The 15,243-nt window shown below is 34.8% G+C and overlaps 1 protein-coding gene across 1 annotated transcript in view; it reads left to right on the forward strand.

Annotated features, from left to right (window-relative positions):
* Positions 1-15,243, forward strand: part of LOC146141033 (mucin-like protein) — a 40,975-nt gene that overhangs the window by 13,095 nt on the left and 12,637 nt on the right. The window contains exons 11-18 of the mRNA XM_083392787.1: positions 101-337; positions 1,796-1,940; positions 9,625-9,849; positions 10,665-10,814; positions 12,293-12,472; positions 12,783-12,950; positions 14,358-14,522; positions 14,830-14,995. Coding sequence (XP_083248913.1) covers positions 101-337; positions 1,796-1,940; positions 9,625-9,849; positions 10,665-10,814; positions 12,293-12,472; positions 12,783-12,950; positions 14,358-14,522; positions 14,830-14,995 — 1,436 coding nt within the window. The remainder of the gene's footprint in view (positions 1-100; positions 338-1,795; positions 1,941-9,624; positions 9,850-10,664; positions 10,815-12,292; positions 12,473-12,782; positions 12,951-14,357; positions 14,523-14,829; positions 14,996-15,243) is intronic.

The following is a 15,243-nucleotide window of genomic DNA, read 5'->3' on the forward strand; positions in this document are numbered from 1 at the left end:
TATCTTTGGCGCACCAGGACTAATAAAGAATCAAAACACATTAAATAATATCATTAAAAATCCCGAGCTTCTATCAATTTCAAATCTTTGTCTCTTTTAGGAAATGACGTTTCAAACCATTCTCTCAACCGACGGGATTCGCACCTACGTCACCAACATCTACGAGGACCAGGCGATGACGTGGGTTCCCGTCTATGACGTACCTCGTGACGTCACCGAGTACCAGGCCGTCGCCGGCCACTACATTTCGGGAAAGTCCCCAAAAGTGTGGCAACACCCGGCGTCAAGAAAGTGGTCGGAGAAGAAAGGAGAATTGAACGTCTATAGATTGAATCAAGTAAGATTGGCATGATTAGGGCTGGATTTTGTGCGCAACATATATATTGTTTTCAATGCTATTAAATTTTGACCAGTTATAGCATTCTGTGGCTGCTCTTATAAGCAGAAATGTTATGTCGAAATTAGTCCAAAATAGATTCACATGTTCCTGTCTTTTCTGTTTAATAGCCACGTAGAACATTCGTTTTATTTTTACTGCTTATAATCTACCTATTCTGCTTATTAAGAAGGCTTTTGTAACAACAGAGTCATTGGTTTCTTTAGGTTATACAAAATAAAGAGACTTTAATTAAGATTGACTTATTAAAACAAAAAAATTAAGTTTGAAATAGGGCTAGCCCAGTGGTTCTCACCCTTTTTTCGTTCGTGGCCCATTTTCGTTGTACAAAAGTTCTGTGGCCCAAAAAATATTTATGAATGGACAAACTACAAAAAGGTTTAGAACAAAATATAGCGACGCATATAACAATCAATTTACATTTCATTTACATTCCTACTCAATTCCTCCCCAAGGCATTATTCCTGTAAAATTAGGTGTAGTGACACAAATGAAACTAAATTTTTCAATAAATCTAGCTTTTTTAAATGGGTCTGTGGCTCATTTAAAATGTTTCCATGGCCCACTAGTGAGTCATGGCCCACTGGTTGAGAACCGCTGAGCCTGTCCGATACTGGACAATTTATTCCGATACCGATAGCCTATAATTTAGAAAAGAAGAATCGCAATTTGATTGCATACTAAGTTTTTAGGCCAAAATGTGTTTTAGAGTTAGGAAGTTCAGTTTTATTATGTAGATATATACCATTTTTTGATAAAATTACCGTTTAAGGCAGAATCTCTGCGCTTGTAAACGCTGAAATTCTTTCATGAATTTGGTATCGGATCGGCACCGATAGCACCCTAGTATCGGACTTGACCCGATACTATCTCTTGGTGTCGACTATAGATCCGATCCGATATTATCGGACATACTTAAGGCCCGTTTACACTATACAGCTGCACTGAGCTGCGCTGGGCGTAATTTGCATTTAAATTCTATTGTGGCGAGCGTTTCATGTTTGCTAAACTCAAGCCTCGTGCAGCAGCTGCAGCTAGCTTAAAGTTACGCTTTGCTAAACTCAAGCCCCGTGCAGCAGCTGCAGCTAGCTTAAAGTTACGCTTTGCTAAACTCAAGCCCCGCGCAGCTGGAAAAAAATACGCTTTGGAGCGATTTCCACGCTTTGCTAAACTCAAGCCAAGTGCAGCTATAGAAAAACATTACGTTTTGTCGCGATTTTTACGCACAGCGCAGCTCACTGCAGCTGTAGTGAAAACAATTCCACGACCAGGGCAGCTCAGCTCCGCTCAGTGCAGCTATAGTGTAAACGGGACTTTACTTCGACGTATGTGCAATCATAAAATACCATGTTCAGAATACTGCAATTTACTCGAAAATACTCTGTTTCAAATGTTCAGGTTCGATTCAAAAGCACCGGTATTTTAGGGGTGGACACCCACCCTCTGACCCCCAGTGTCGACTTCGAAAGCTCCCCCGGTCACAAGTGCCAGAAATGGAGCAGGGGACAGCCCCCGGTACCCAGGGACGTTTGGGCGCTGATCGGTACGTGCCCCCCTAACATGGGGGAGGTATTGGTTTTTCTCAACACGACGTGGAAACTGACGTCGATGGATGATGGAAGAAAATGTTTCCAGTGGAATTACAATCTATCATCGGGTAATACGAGAGGGATTTTATAAGTCTGAGACGATTATTTTGACCTACAATGATGGTTTTTTTTTATTTGGAAATTTTGATTTTTTGGACCAAAACTGGACCTATAAGAAAAACATTTATGTAAATAACGAATTGCTATGCCAAGCAGTGTTTTGACGTCGTTAGACATTTCTACAAACTCTTGATCCCATCACTTAAGTCCGAGTCAAGTCCTTTGTTCAAACGACTTAAGTCAATTCAAGTCATTTTACAAAAACGACTTACGTCAAGTCAAGTCATTTAAAAATAGTGACTTAAGTGCATTTAAGTCCAAGTCAGGTCCTTTGTCCAAACGACTAAAGTCAAGTCAAGTATTTTTGCCAAAACAACTTACGTCAAGTCAATTCTTTGAAAATAATGACTTAAGTGCACTTAAGTCAAGTCAAATAATTTGAAAATTGTGACCTGAGTGCACTTAAGTCAAGTCAAGTCATTTGAAAATAGTGACTTAAGTCAAGTCAAGTCATTTGAAAATAGTGACTTAAGTCACGTCAAGTCATTTGAAAATAGTGACTTAAGTCATGTCAAGTCATTTGAAAATAGTGACTTAAGTCACGTCAAGTCATTTGAAAATAGTGACTTAAGTCAAGTCAAATAATTTGAAAATAGTGACTTAAGTCACGTCAAGTCATTTGAAAATAGTGACTTAAGTCAAGTCAAATAATTTGAAAATAGTGACCTGAGTGCACTTAAGTCAAGTCAAGTCAAATAATTTGAAAATAGTGACTTAAGTCACGTCAAGTCATTTGAAAATAGTGACTTAAGTCAAGTCAAATAATTTGAAAATTGTGACCTGAGTGCACTTAAGTCAAGTCAAGTCATTTGAAAATAGTGACTTAAGTCAAGTCAAGTCATTTTAAAATAGTGACTTAAGTCAAGTCAAATAATTTGAAAATAGTGACTTAAGTCACGTCAAGTCATTTGAAAATAGTGACTTAAGTCAAGTCAAATAATTTGAAAATAGTGACTTAAGTCACGTCAAGTCATTTGAAAATAGTGACTTAAGTCATGTCAAGTCATTTGAAAATAGTGACTTAAGTCACGTCAAGTCATTTGAAAATAGTGACTTAAGTCACGTCAAGTGATTTGAAAATAGTGACTTAAGTCATGTCAAGTCATTTGAAAATAGTGACTTAAGTCACGTCAAGTCATTTGAAAATAGTGACTTAAGTCAAGTCAAGTCATTTGAAAATAGTGACTTAAGTCATGTCAAGTCATTTGAAAATAGTGACTTAAGTCACGTCAAGTCATTTGAAAATAGTGACTTAAGTCATGTCAAGTCATTTGAAAATAGTGACTTAAGTCAAGTCAAGTCATTTTAAAATAGTGACTTAAGTCACGTCAAGTCATTTTAAAATAGTGAATTAAGTCACGTCAAGTCATTTGAAAATAGTGACTTAAGTCATGTCAAGTCATTTGAAAATAGTGACTTAAGTCACGTCAAGTCATTTGAAAATAGTGACTTCAGTCATGTCAAGTCATTTGAAAATAGTGACTTAAGTCACGTCAAGTCATTTGAAAATAGTGACTTAAGTCACGTCAAGTCATTTGAAAATAGTGACTTAAGTCACGTCAAGTGATTTGAAAATAGTGACTTAAGTCATGTCAAGTCATTTGAAAATAGTGACTTAAGTCACGTCAAGTCATTTGAAAATAGTGACTTAAGTCAAGTCAAGTCATTTGAAAATAGTGACTTAAGTCATGTCAAGTCATTTGAAAATAGTGACTTAAGTCACGTCAAGTCATTTGAAAATAGTGAATTAAGTCACGTCAAGTCATTTGAAAATAGTGACTTAAGTCACGTCAAGTCATTTGAAAATAGTGACTTCAGTCATGTCAAGTCATTTGAAAATAGTGACTTAAGTCACGTCAAGTCATTTGAAAATAGTGACTTAAGTCATGTCAAGTCATTTGAAAATAGTGACTTAAGTCACGTCAAGTCATTTGAAAATAGTGACTTCAGTCATGTCAAGTCATTTGAAAATAGTGACTTAAGTCACGTCAAGTCATTTGAAAATAGTGACTTAAGTCATGTCAAGTCATTTGAAAATAGTGACTTAAGTCACGTCAAGTCATTTGAAAATAGTGACTTAAGTCATGTCAAGTCATTTGAAAATAGTGACTTAAGTCATGTCAAGTGATTTGAAAATAATGACATTAATGCACATAAGTCACGTCAAGTGATTTGAAAATAGTGACTTAAGTCATGTCAAGTCATTTGAAAATAGTGACTTAAGTCATGTCAAGTCATTTGAAAATAGTGACTTAAGTCACGTCAAGTCATTTGAAAATAGTGACTTAAGTCATGTCAAGTCATTTGAAAATAGTGACTTAAGTCACGTCAAGTCATTTGAAAATAGTGACTTAAGTCATGTCAAGTCATTTGAAAATAGTGACTTAAGTCAAGTCAAGTCATTTGAAAATAGTGACTTAAGTCACGTCAAGTCATTTGAAAATAGTGACTTAAGTCATGTCAAGTCATTTGAAAATAGTGACTTAAGTCACGTCAAGTCATTTGAAAATAGTGACTTAAGTCAAGTCAAATAATTTGAAAATAGTGACTTAAGTCACGTCAAGTCATTTGAAAATAGTGACTTAAGTCAAGTCAAATAATTTGAAAATAGTGACCTGAGTGCACTTAAGTCAAGTCAAGTCAAATAATTTGAAAATAGTGACTTAAGTCACGTCAAGTCATTTGAAAATAGTGACTTAAGTCAAGTCAAATAATTTGAAAATTGTGACCTGAGTGCACTTAAGTCAAGTCAAGTCATTTGAAAATAGTGACTTAAGTCAAGTCAAGTCATTTTAAAATAGTGACTTAAGTCAAGTCAAATAATTTGAAAATAGTGACTTAAGTCACGTCAAGTCATTTGAAAATAGTGACTTAAGTCATGTCAAGTCATTTGAAAATAGTGACTTAAGTCACGTCAAGTCATTTGAAAATAGTGACTTAAGTCACGTCAAGTGATTTGAAAATAGTGACTTAAGTCATGTCAAGTCATTTGAAAATAGTGACTTAAGTCACGTCAAGTCATTTGAAAATAGTGACTTAAGTCAAGTCAAGTCATTTGAAAATAGTGACTTAAGTCACGTCAAGTCATTTGAAAATAGTGACTTAAGTCACGTCAAGTCATTTGAAAATAGTGACTTAAGTCATGTCAAGTCATTTGAAAATAGTGACTTAAGTCAAGTCAAGTCATTTTAAAATAGTGACTTAAGTCACGTCAAGTCATTTTAAAATAGTGAATTAAGTCACGTCAAGTCATTTGAAAATAGTGACTTAAGTCACGTCAAGTCATTTGAAAATAGTGACTTCAGTCATGTCAAGTCATTTGAAAATAGTGACTTAAGTCACGTCAAGTCATTTGAAAATAGTGACTTCAGTCATGTCAAGTCATTTGAAAATAGTGACTTAAGTCATGTCAAGTGATTTGAAAATAATGACATTAATGCACATAAGTCACGTCAAGTGATTTGAAAATAGTGACTTAAGTCATGTCAAGTCATTTGAAAATAGTGACTTAAGTCACGTCAAGTGATTTGAAAATAGTGACTTAAGTCATGTCAAGTCATTTGAAAATAGTGACTTAAGTCACGTCAAGTCATTTGAAAATAGTGACTTAAGTCATGTCAAGTCATTTGAAAATAGTGACTTAAGTCACGTCAAGTCATTTGAAAATAGTGACTTAAGTCACGTCAAGTCATTTGAAAATAGTGACTTAAGTCATTTCAAGTCATTTGAAAATAGTGACTTAAGTCATGTCAAGTGATTTGAAAATAGTGACTTAAGTCATGTCAAGTCATTTGAAAATAGTGACTTAAGTCACGTCAAGTCATTTGAAAATAGTGACTTAAGTCAAGTCAAATAATTTGAAAATAGTGACCTGAGTGCACTTAAGTCAAGTCAAGTCAAATAATTTGAAAATAGTGACTTAAGTCACGTCAAGTCATTTGAAAATAGTGACTTAAGTCAAGTCAAATAATTTGAAAATTGTGACCTGAGTGCACTTAAGTCAAGTCAAGTCATTTGAAAATAGTGACTTAAGTCAAGTCAAGTCATTTTAAAATAGTGACTTAAGTCAAGTCAAATAATTTGAAAATAGTGACTTAAGTCACGTCAAGTCATTTGAAAATAGTGACTTAAGTCATGTCAAGTCATTTGAAAATAGTGACTTAAGTCACGTCAAGTCATTTGAAAATAGTGACTTAAGTCACGTCAAGTGATTTGAAAATAGTGACTTAAGTCATGTCAAGTCATTTGAAAATAGTGACTTAAGTCACGTCAAGTCATTTGAAAATAGTGACTTAAGTCAAGTCAAGTCATTTGAAAATAGTGACTTAAGTCACGTCAAGTCATTTGAAAATAGTGACTTAAGTCACGTCAAGTCATTTGAAAATAGTGACTTAAGTCATGTCAAGTCATTTGAAAATAGTGACTTAAGTCAAGTCAAGTCATTTTAAAATAGTGACTTAAGTCACGTCAAGTCATTTTAAAATAGTGAATTAAGTCACGTCAAGTCATTTGAAAATAGTGACTTAAGTCACGTCAAGTCATTTGAAAATAGTGACTTCAGTCATGTCAAGTCATTTGAAAATAGTGACTTAAGTCACGTCAAGTCATTTGAAAATAGTGACTTCAGTCATGTCAAGTCATTTGAAAATAGTGACTTAAGTCATGTCAAGTGATTTGAAAATAATGACATTAATGCACATAAGTCACGTCAAGTGATTTGAAAATAGTGACTTAAGTCATGTCAAGTCATTTGAAAATAGTGACTTAAGTCACGTCAAGTGATTTGAAAATAGTGACTTAAGTCATGTCAAGTCATTTGAAAATAGTGACTTAAGTCACGTCAAGTCATTTGAAAATAGTGACTTAAGTCATGTCAAGTCATTTGAAAATAGTGACTTAAGTCACGTCAAGTCATTTGAAAATAGTGACTTAAGTCACGTCAAGTCATTTGAAAATAGTGACTTAAGTCATTTCAAGTCATTTGAAAATAGTGACTTAAGTCATGTCAAGTGATTTGAAAATAGTGACTTAAGTCATGTCAAGTCATTTGAAAATAATGACATTAATGCACATAAGTCACGTCAAGTCATTTGAAAATAGTGACTTAAGTCATGTCAAGTCATTTGAAAATAGTGACTTAAGTCACGTCAAGTCATTTGAAAATAGTGACTTCAGTCATGTCAAGTCATTTGAAAATAGTGACTTAAGTCACGTCAAGTCATTTGAAAATAGTGACTTAAGTCATGTCAAGTCATTTGAAAATAGTGACTTAAGTCACGTCAAGTCATTTGAAAATAGTGACTTAAGTCATGTCAAGTCATTTGAAAATAGTGACTTAAGTCATGTCAAGTGATTTGAAAATAATGACATTAATGCACATAAGTCACGTCAAGTGATTTGAAAATAGTGACTTAAGTCATGTCAAGTCATTTGAAAATAGTGACTTAAGTCACGTCAAGTGATTTGAAAATAGTGACTTAAGTCATGTCAAGTCATTTGAAAATAGTGACTTAAGTCACGTCAAGTCATTTGAAAATAGTGACTTAAGTCATGTCAAGTCATTTGAAAATAGTGACTTAAGTCACGTCAAGTCATTTGAAAATAGTGACTTAAGTCACGTCAAGTCATTTGAAAATAGTGACTTAAGTCATGTCAAGTCATTTGAAAATAGTGACTTAAGTCATGTCAAGTGATTTGAAAATAGTGACTTAAGTCATGTCAAGTCATTTGAAAATAGTGACTTAAGTCACGTCAAGTGATTTGAAAATAGTGACTTAAGTCATGTCAAGTCATTTGAAAATAGTGACTTAAGTCACGTCAAGTGATTTGAAAATAGTGACTTAAGTCATGTCAAGTCATTTGAAAATAGTGACTTAAGTCACGTCAAGTCATTTGAAAATAGTGACTTAAGTCATGTCAAGTCATTTGAAAATAGTGACTTAAGTCACGTCAAGTCATTTGAAAATAGTGACTTAAGTCATGTCAAGTCATTTGAAAATAGTGACTTAAGTCACGTCAAGTCATTTGAAAATAGTGACTTAAGTCATGTCAAGTCATTTGAAAATAGTGACTTAAGTCACGTCAAGTCATTTGAAAATAGTGACTTAAGTCATGTCAAGTCATTTGAAAATAGTGACTTAAGTCATGTCAAGTGATTTGAAAATAATGACATTAATGCACATAAGTCACGCCAAGTGATTTGAAAATAGTGACTTAAGTCAAGTCAAGTCATTTTAAAATAGTGACTTAAGTCACGTCAAGTCATTTTAAAATAGTGAATTAAGTCAAGTCAAATAATTTGAAAATTGTGACTTAAGTCAAGTCAAGTCATTTGAAAATAGTGACTTAAGTCAAGTCAAGTCATTTTAAAATAGTGACTTAAGTCACGTCAAGTCATTTTAAAATAGTGAATTAAGTCACGTCAAGTCATTTGAAAATAGTGACTTAAGTCACGTCAAGTCATTTGAAAATAGTGACTTAAGTCATGTCAAGTCATTTGAAAATAGTGACTTAAGTCACGTCAAGTCATTTGAAAATAGTGACTTAAGTCATGTCAAGTCATTTGAAAATAGTGACTTAAGTCACGTCAAGTCATTTGAAAATAGTGACTTAAGTCATGTCAAGTCATTTGAAAATAGTGACTTAAGTCATGTCAAGTGATTTGAAAATAATGACATTAATGCACATAAGTCACGTCAAGTGATTTGAAAATAGTGACTTAAGTCATGTCAAGTCATTTGAAAATAGTGACTTAAGTCACGTCAAGTGATTTGAAAATAGTGACTTAAGTCATGTCAAGTCATTTGAAAATAGTGACTTAAGTCACGTCAAGTCATTTGAAAATAGTGACTTAAGTCATGTCAAGTCATTTGAAAATAGTGACTTAAGTCACGTCAAGTCATTTGAAAATAGTGACTTAAGTCATGTCAAGTCATTTGAAAATAGTGACTTAAGTCACGTCAAGTCATTTGAAAATAGTGACTTAAGTCATGTCAAGTCATTTGAAAATAGTGACTTAAGTCATGTCAAGTGATTTGAAAATAATGACATTAATGCACATAAGTCACGTCAAGTGATTTGAAAATAGTGACTTAAGTCATGTCAAGTCATTTGAAAATAGTGACTTAAGTCACGTCAAGTCATTTGAAAATAGTGACTTAAGTCATGTCAAGTCATTTGAAAATAGTGACTTAAGTCATGTCAATTCATTTGAAAATAATGACATTAATGCACATAAGTCACGTCAAGTGATTTGAAAATAGTGACTTAAGTCACGTCAAGTCATTTGAAAATAGTGACTTAAGTCACGTCAAGTCATTTTAAAATAGTGAATTAAGTCACGTCAAGTCATTTGTAAATAGTGACTTAAGTCACGTCAAGTCATTTGAAAATAGTGACTTAAGTCAAGTCAAGTCATTTTAAAATAGTAACTTGAGTGCACTTTTAAAGGTCAAGCCAATGAAACTTTTAAAGGTCAAGCCAATGAAAAACCGCTTCTTTTGATTTTGTCATCCCAAGGCGGAGGTTTTGAATGCTGCTACCAAACCGACCGGGATGGTTCGCCTCTGATAGCTGGTATAAACGCATTTCGACGAGGAGCAGGGTTTTACTTCGTCAACAAAACGTCGGACGCCGTAATGAGGAAGACATGCTGCGAAAATGCGACCTCCAACTACTTCTGTTCGCTTTACGCCCGACTCAGGCCCCCTGCAACCTTCGTTTACTACACGCCGCCCGTATACGGTTAGACAAGTGATCCTCAACCTTTTATGCCATACGGTTAAATAGATTTTCGGCACTCCAGCTGGTATTTTGCGTAGATACTTGACTGCAATGTCACTGTAAGTGGAACTGTAGCAACAACATCAACTTAAAACACGTAGGAAAAATAGTGGCCTCTAATTGTACACAATTACTTGTATCAAGAAGCCTATCAATCAAAATTTAGATTCATAAAAATTCTCAAACACTTATCGGCACACTTGAGCATTAGAATTGGTACACCAGGGCACCGCGGCACCCAGGTTGAAAACCTTTTCATCATGAAATTGAAATGAATAAAGAGTTATTTCAAAACTTTCAAAATGATACTGTAGCGCACGGCTATAATTTACCGACTAAGAGATTGTGTTTACAGTAACTTTTGTGATGTATTTGCTTATGCCACAGATTTATCGCCTACTCGCTCCAAAGTGCTAAGTAGTTACTGGCTTGCATTATCTCTGTGCTGTCAGCACAGGGATTTGTGTACTTAAGACCGCTTTCCGCTTGTGAAAGGACTTCTTCTCAGTTATCGTCTTGCTGTTGGCAACGTTGAGATTGCAAGTAGCATCTTCTATATACTAACTTGTCCGCCTTCTATAGTTTAACTAGTTGTTCGCTTATCAGATAATACAATTCTATTAACCTATACGTCTTGTGGTTGGCTAACGAGTTATACGCACGCAACCTTCAAGCAACCTTAAAACGAGAGTCAGAAGCTTCAACTAATAAACTCGTGCTCCACAATACCTACTTCTGTATGTGCTTTGATATTCTTCCCACGACTTTTCTTCTAGTTTCTGGATCTCCTGGAATCGAACTAACAACCATCAATGGATCGTCAAGTAGCATTACGGGGAATGGGGAAGTCAGATTACTAAGAACTGAGAAACAGTATTTCCCAAATCCACTTTTCGACATGATCGCAAGAATAAAAACGACCGACGGTAAGTTTGTTTTCATTGTATTTGAACGTAGTATATTTGTCGTACGGTAGCAATGATGTAAATGTATTTTGAAATAAGAAGTCCCAGTCAATCACATGCAAAATAACTTAACTACAAGTGAAGTAACTTATACCTAATAACAAGTCAAGTCCCACTTCAAGTGATTATAGTTATACCTAGGTCAAGTCCCAGTCTAACGCACTCAAATAGCAAGCCAAGTCAAGTCATTTCAAAATGACTTAATTACCTTGCCAAAAAACGTCCAACTCCAGTATTTTTCAATTCCATCAGTTGCCAAAGTCATATCATATATAGCCCAACCCACTGACGTAACAATTCAAGTCAAATTCACTGACATTAAAATATTGGTTAATAAACCAATAAAAAAAAATGTTTTTCAAACATATCGTATAGCAAACACCCAAAACCAAGCAATATGTTTTTCAATCTACAGGAAAGAGATAGGACACTTATTTAAAAAAATCTTGACTGCGTTTGTCCGTTTTTTACTAGCGTCTTTTTTTACTAGCGAAAAAAGAGCAACTTGAAATTTATTTATTTCTACTCAACTGAATACATTGAACACAATACACGGGTTCAGTAATTTCAATGAAACTACTAAGCCGCAATATTCGATGAAACAATCTTTCGCGATTTAATTTTCGGTATTTCAATATTATCAAATATTAATTATTTTGTATTTTTATTGAAATAACGTAGAAACCCCGTCTATTTTACTTAATATATTTCAAGTAACGATACGCAGCACATTTAGAGTTGTTTATTCTCCTAATAACCAAAAGCAAGAACGCTGCTAAAACCAGAATGAGGTTTAGTCAAGTGTCCGGAATACTCACTATCACCTGCAGAATATCTATATTAGGGTTGTTCAAAAAAACACTTTTTGCCAAATTTCAGTGGGGACCCCGTGAAATTGTTAGGTTGCGTCTAAAAACCCCACAAACCAAATCTGAGCACGTTTGGTTCAGTATTGACCGTGCTACGTCAATTTGAAAATTCAGATTTGGGCTAAAATTAAAAAAAAAAAAAATTGTCGTCCCCATAAAAAAAAGTTTTTCTTCTTTTTTTGAATTGCCTTGCAATTGAATAGCCATAAATAAACCTGGGTAGTCATGGTACAAATGTCATATTTCAACAACATTTGATAGGCTGTTTTGTATGAAAGATTTGTGGGGTTTTTAGACGCAACCTAACAATTCCACGGGGTCCCCACTGAAATTTGACAAAAAAGTGTTTTTTTGAACAACCCTAATCTATATATATTTAGCCAGCAAAGGCATCGTCAGTATATCTTATTCAAATCTTTGAATAGCGTCTGACCTGAAGTGCTAGCTTTGCTATTCTGCTGTTTACAAAGTTAAGTCATAAAATCAATTAATCCCAAAAACACCTGTTTTATGAAACATTTGCACGAATACTCGGCTGAAACCCAGTCAGGCTTCTGTTTCTGCTTTCAGGGAAAGCGCGCATCTCTGCGGTTGGTTTCCAGGCCGAAAACGTTACGGTGGAGTTGTACTCTGAAGAAGGAGACGGGAAAATCGTGTGTCTCATCGACAAGAAGCCTTGCGATAGCGTAATGTCTCCTAATGCATCATCTGTAGTTGGTGATGGCTGGGTGGCGGTTTCAACTAGATCAGGTTTGGGGATGCTGTGATTAGTCAAGTCCTTGTCATTAGAATTAAATGTTAAACTATTAACATGGTAAACTCTTCCGATTATGAACAATAACGTAGCAACCTAATCGTTTAATTTAACATGTATAAATGGATATAAAGAACGTACTTTTACAAAAATTTTGTTGAATGAAAACACTTCCTTTTTAGCACTAGTCATTTGTCCAAAAGATCTAGTCTAGTAATTTGAAAACAGTGACTTCAGTGCGCTTAAGCTATGTCACTGACTTAGGTCATTACAACACTGGCTTATAAGGTCGACTTCGTTTATCAGGGAACTTTATCAACGCTTCCTCTTCGCCGGATGGAGGGTTAAGTTTTGAAACTTATCTAACCAGCTCACGACTAAACAACCCGAATTACGTGACCTACGGATTGCTGAGCGACACTGGGGATTGTGTCAGCGCCGCTTATTCCAATCAGAATCGAGACTCCGTGCCCTGTAAGTGTTTAACTATATACCTGTTTGAATTCGGGTTAACTGCGCCTTAGGTGACTTAACTCATTTTGTTCACTTTCTTATACATTTTATTGTCAACAACTGACCGTATAGTTATTTGGAGTGAGGCTGTGGAATGTAATTTGTGACATTTTTTGGGTTTATGTGATTTGAACAGCATAAAATACAACTACTATAGCTTTAATATTAAGCAAATGCTTATTGTCTTATATATATCAATCTGCCGGTAAAAATGCAATTTTTTTTAACTATACTATGGTTTTGTAGAGCGCACGACTATAATTACCGACTAAGAGCTTTTGGTGTTTACGGTGCAATTTACGCTGTAACGGCTTATGCCCCAGATTTATTGTCTACTCGCACTAAAGTGTAAAGTGCTTACTGGCTTGCATTTTCTCATGCGGTCAACACAGGGTTTTGTGTATTTAAGCCCGCTATCCGCTTGTAAACAAACTTCTTCTTTGTTAAACGTCTTGCTGTTCGCAACTTTGATATTGCAAGTAGCATCTGCTATATGCTAACTTGTCCGCCTTCTATAGTTTCAACTGGGTGTTCGCTTATCAGATAATACAATTAATAATCACCAGAAGCATTTTGGTTGGCAAACGAGTCATACGCAAGCAACCTATAAAACAAGAGTCAGAAGCTTCAACAAAACTAAACTCGTGCCCCACAGTTTATCGGAAACCATTTTGCATCGACTCAGTATCTTATGTTAAAACCAGCACAGCAATACAAATAGTCTTAGAAGTTGTACTACAAATATACGTCAAATGAAAACTTATATTTTGAACGCAAGCACGGTAAAATTTTAACATAATTTCAAACCAACAAAAACACAAAAGAAAATATTGAATGTCTCGCACATCTTAAAGTAAAAAGCATCTTCAAGGAATAACAAACAAACCCAATATTATAACAAAAACCTAAAGTTGTCAAATATTTTAAACCTGCGCCAACCAACATTATATCGATGGTCTAAATCAGGGGTTCTTAAACTTTTTTTACCTCGGACCCCTAAATTTTTTTTTGCTTTGCATGGACCCCGGTAGACAAGAAATGCTCCAAAATGACGTCATAAATTGACGTCACTATACAAATAGACTTCATGACTCTGTATTTCGGTCCGAAAAATGTGAAAGTTAAATGGAGTCTAACTATACATTCAGTGCAAAACCGTTTAATTTTTTATTAAAGTGTTTTCTTTTAAAAATTAATAACTTTAAGTATATACTGGTTGTTTAATTAGGCCTTCATGGACCCCCTAAAACTAGTTCAGTGACTCCCAAGGGGTCCATGGACCCCAGTTTAAGAACCCCTGGTCTAAATATATCAAACCATCAACGTGATACTATAGGTGTTTGTAAAATCAAATGTTTTAATTTGCAGGTGATTTACAAAGTCTAGCAGCGGTTGGCAAGCAAAGCGTCGAAGACTTATCCTTCTTTACAAGGTTCCCGCAAGGCCAAACAGCGGCCTCTTATTTTGCCAAACCGATGAGTGTCACGACGGTCTATCAGGAAATCAACTACCGTCGGATGGCGCCACGGAATGGTACATTTTATATCATTTTCAACTTTGTATAGTTAGATTTATGAAGTTTGGTTCTGAGCTCGATTTATCTGAAGTATAAGAAAAGAACATTTTTCGGAAACAATATGAAGACATTATTAAATTCGAGTTTATTTTTGCAATTTGTCTTATGGTTCGTTCACTTTAACCTTACAAAAAGTTCCGCGAATAGTGCCTCAAATATCTCAGGAAAAAAATGAAAAAAATAAAAATGAAAAAAACAAGTAAAATAATTAAGGGAAAAAAAGTAAAGAAAAAAATAAATGTACAGTTTTTAACGTTTTTACAGCTGACGTCCCAGAGCATCTCGGTAGAGCAACCGCTATTGCTTATCAGCTCCAATCTGGGGAATATGACGTCAGAATTAACATTTCGGCGATCGACGATGACGCAATCTTTGACGTCACTGGGGCGTTGGGTAACATCACAATGGACGGCGACGACATGGTTTTGAGGTAGTTCTTTCGAAGTGAACCAATTGTGATTGCGACTCTAGCGTATTACTGAGCTGAATAAAAAGCTGATAAAAAAGATTTTCAGTTTTGTTAAGACCTGACGTCATTGTTTGTTTGAAACCTGATTTTAAGTGAGTCCTTTGCGTAAAAGGAATTATTTTGGACTTTAGTCAATTTGACAAATGACTTAGATTGAAATTAAATGTGTTAATTGAATAGGATTTTGCTAAATTTCATTTATTTTAGTA

This window comes from Ascidiella aspersa, chromosome 6 (genome assembly GCF_963924565.1).
Source record: "Ascidiella aspersa chromosome 6, kaAscAspe10.2, whole genome shotgun sequence".
Classification (NCBI taxonomy): Eukaryota; Metazoa; Chordata; class Ascidiacea; order Phlebobranchia; family Ascidiidae; genus Ascidiella; species Ascidiella aspersa.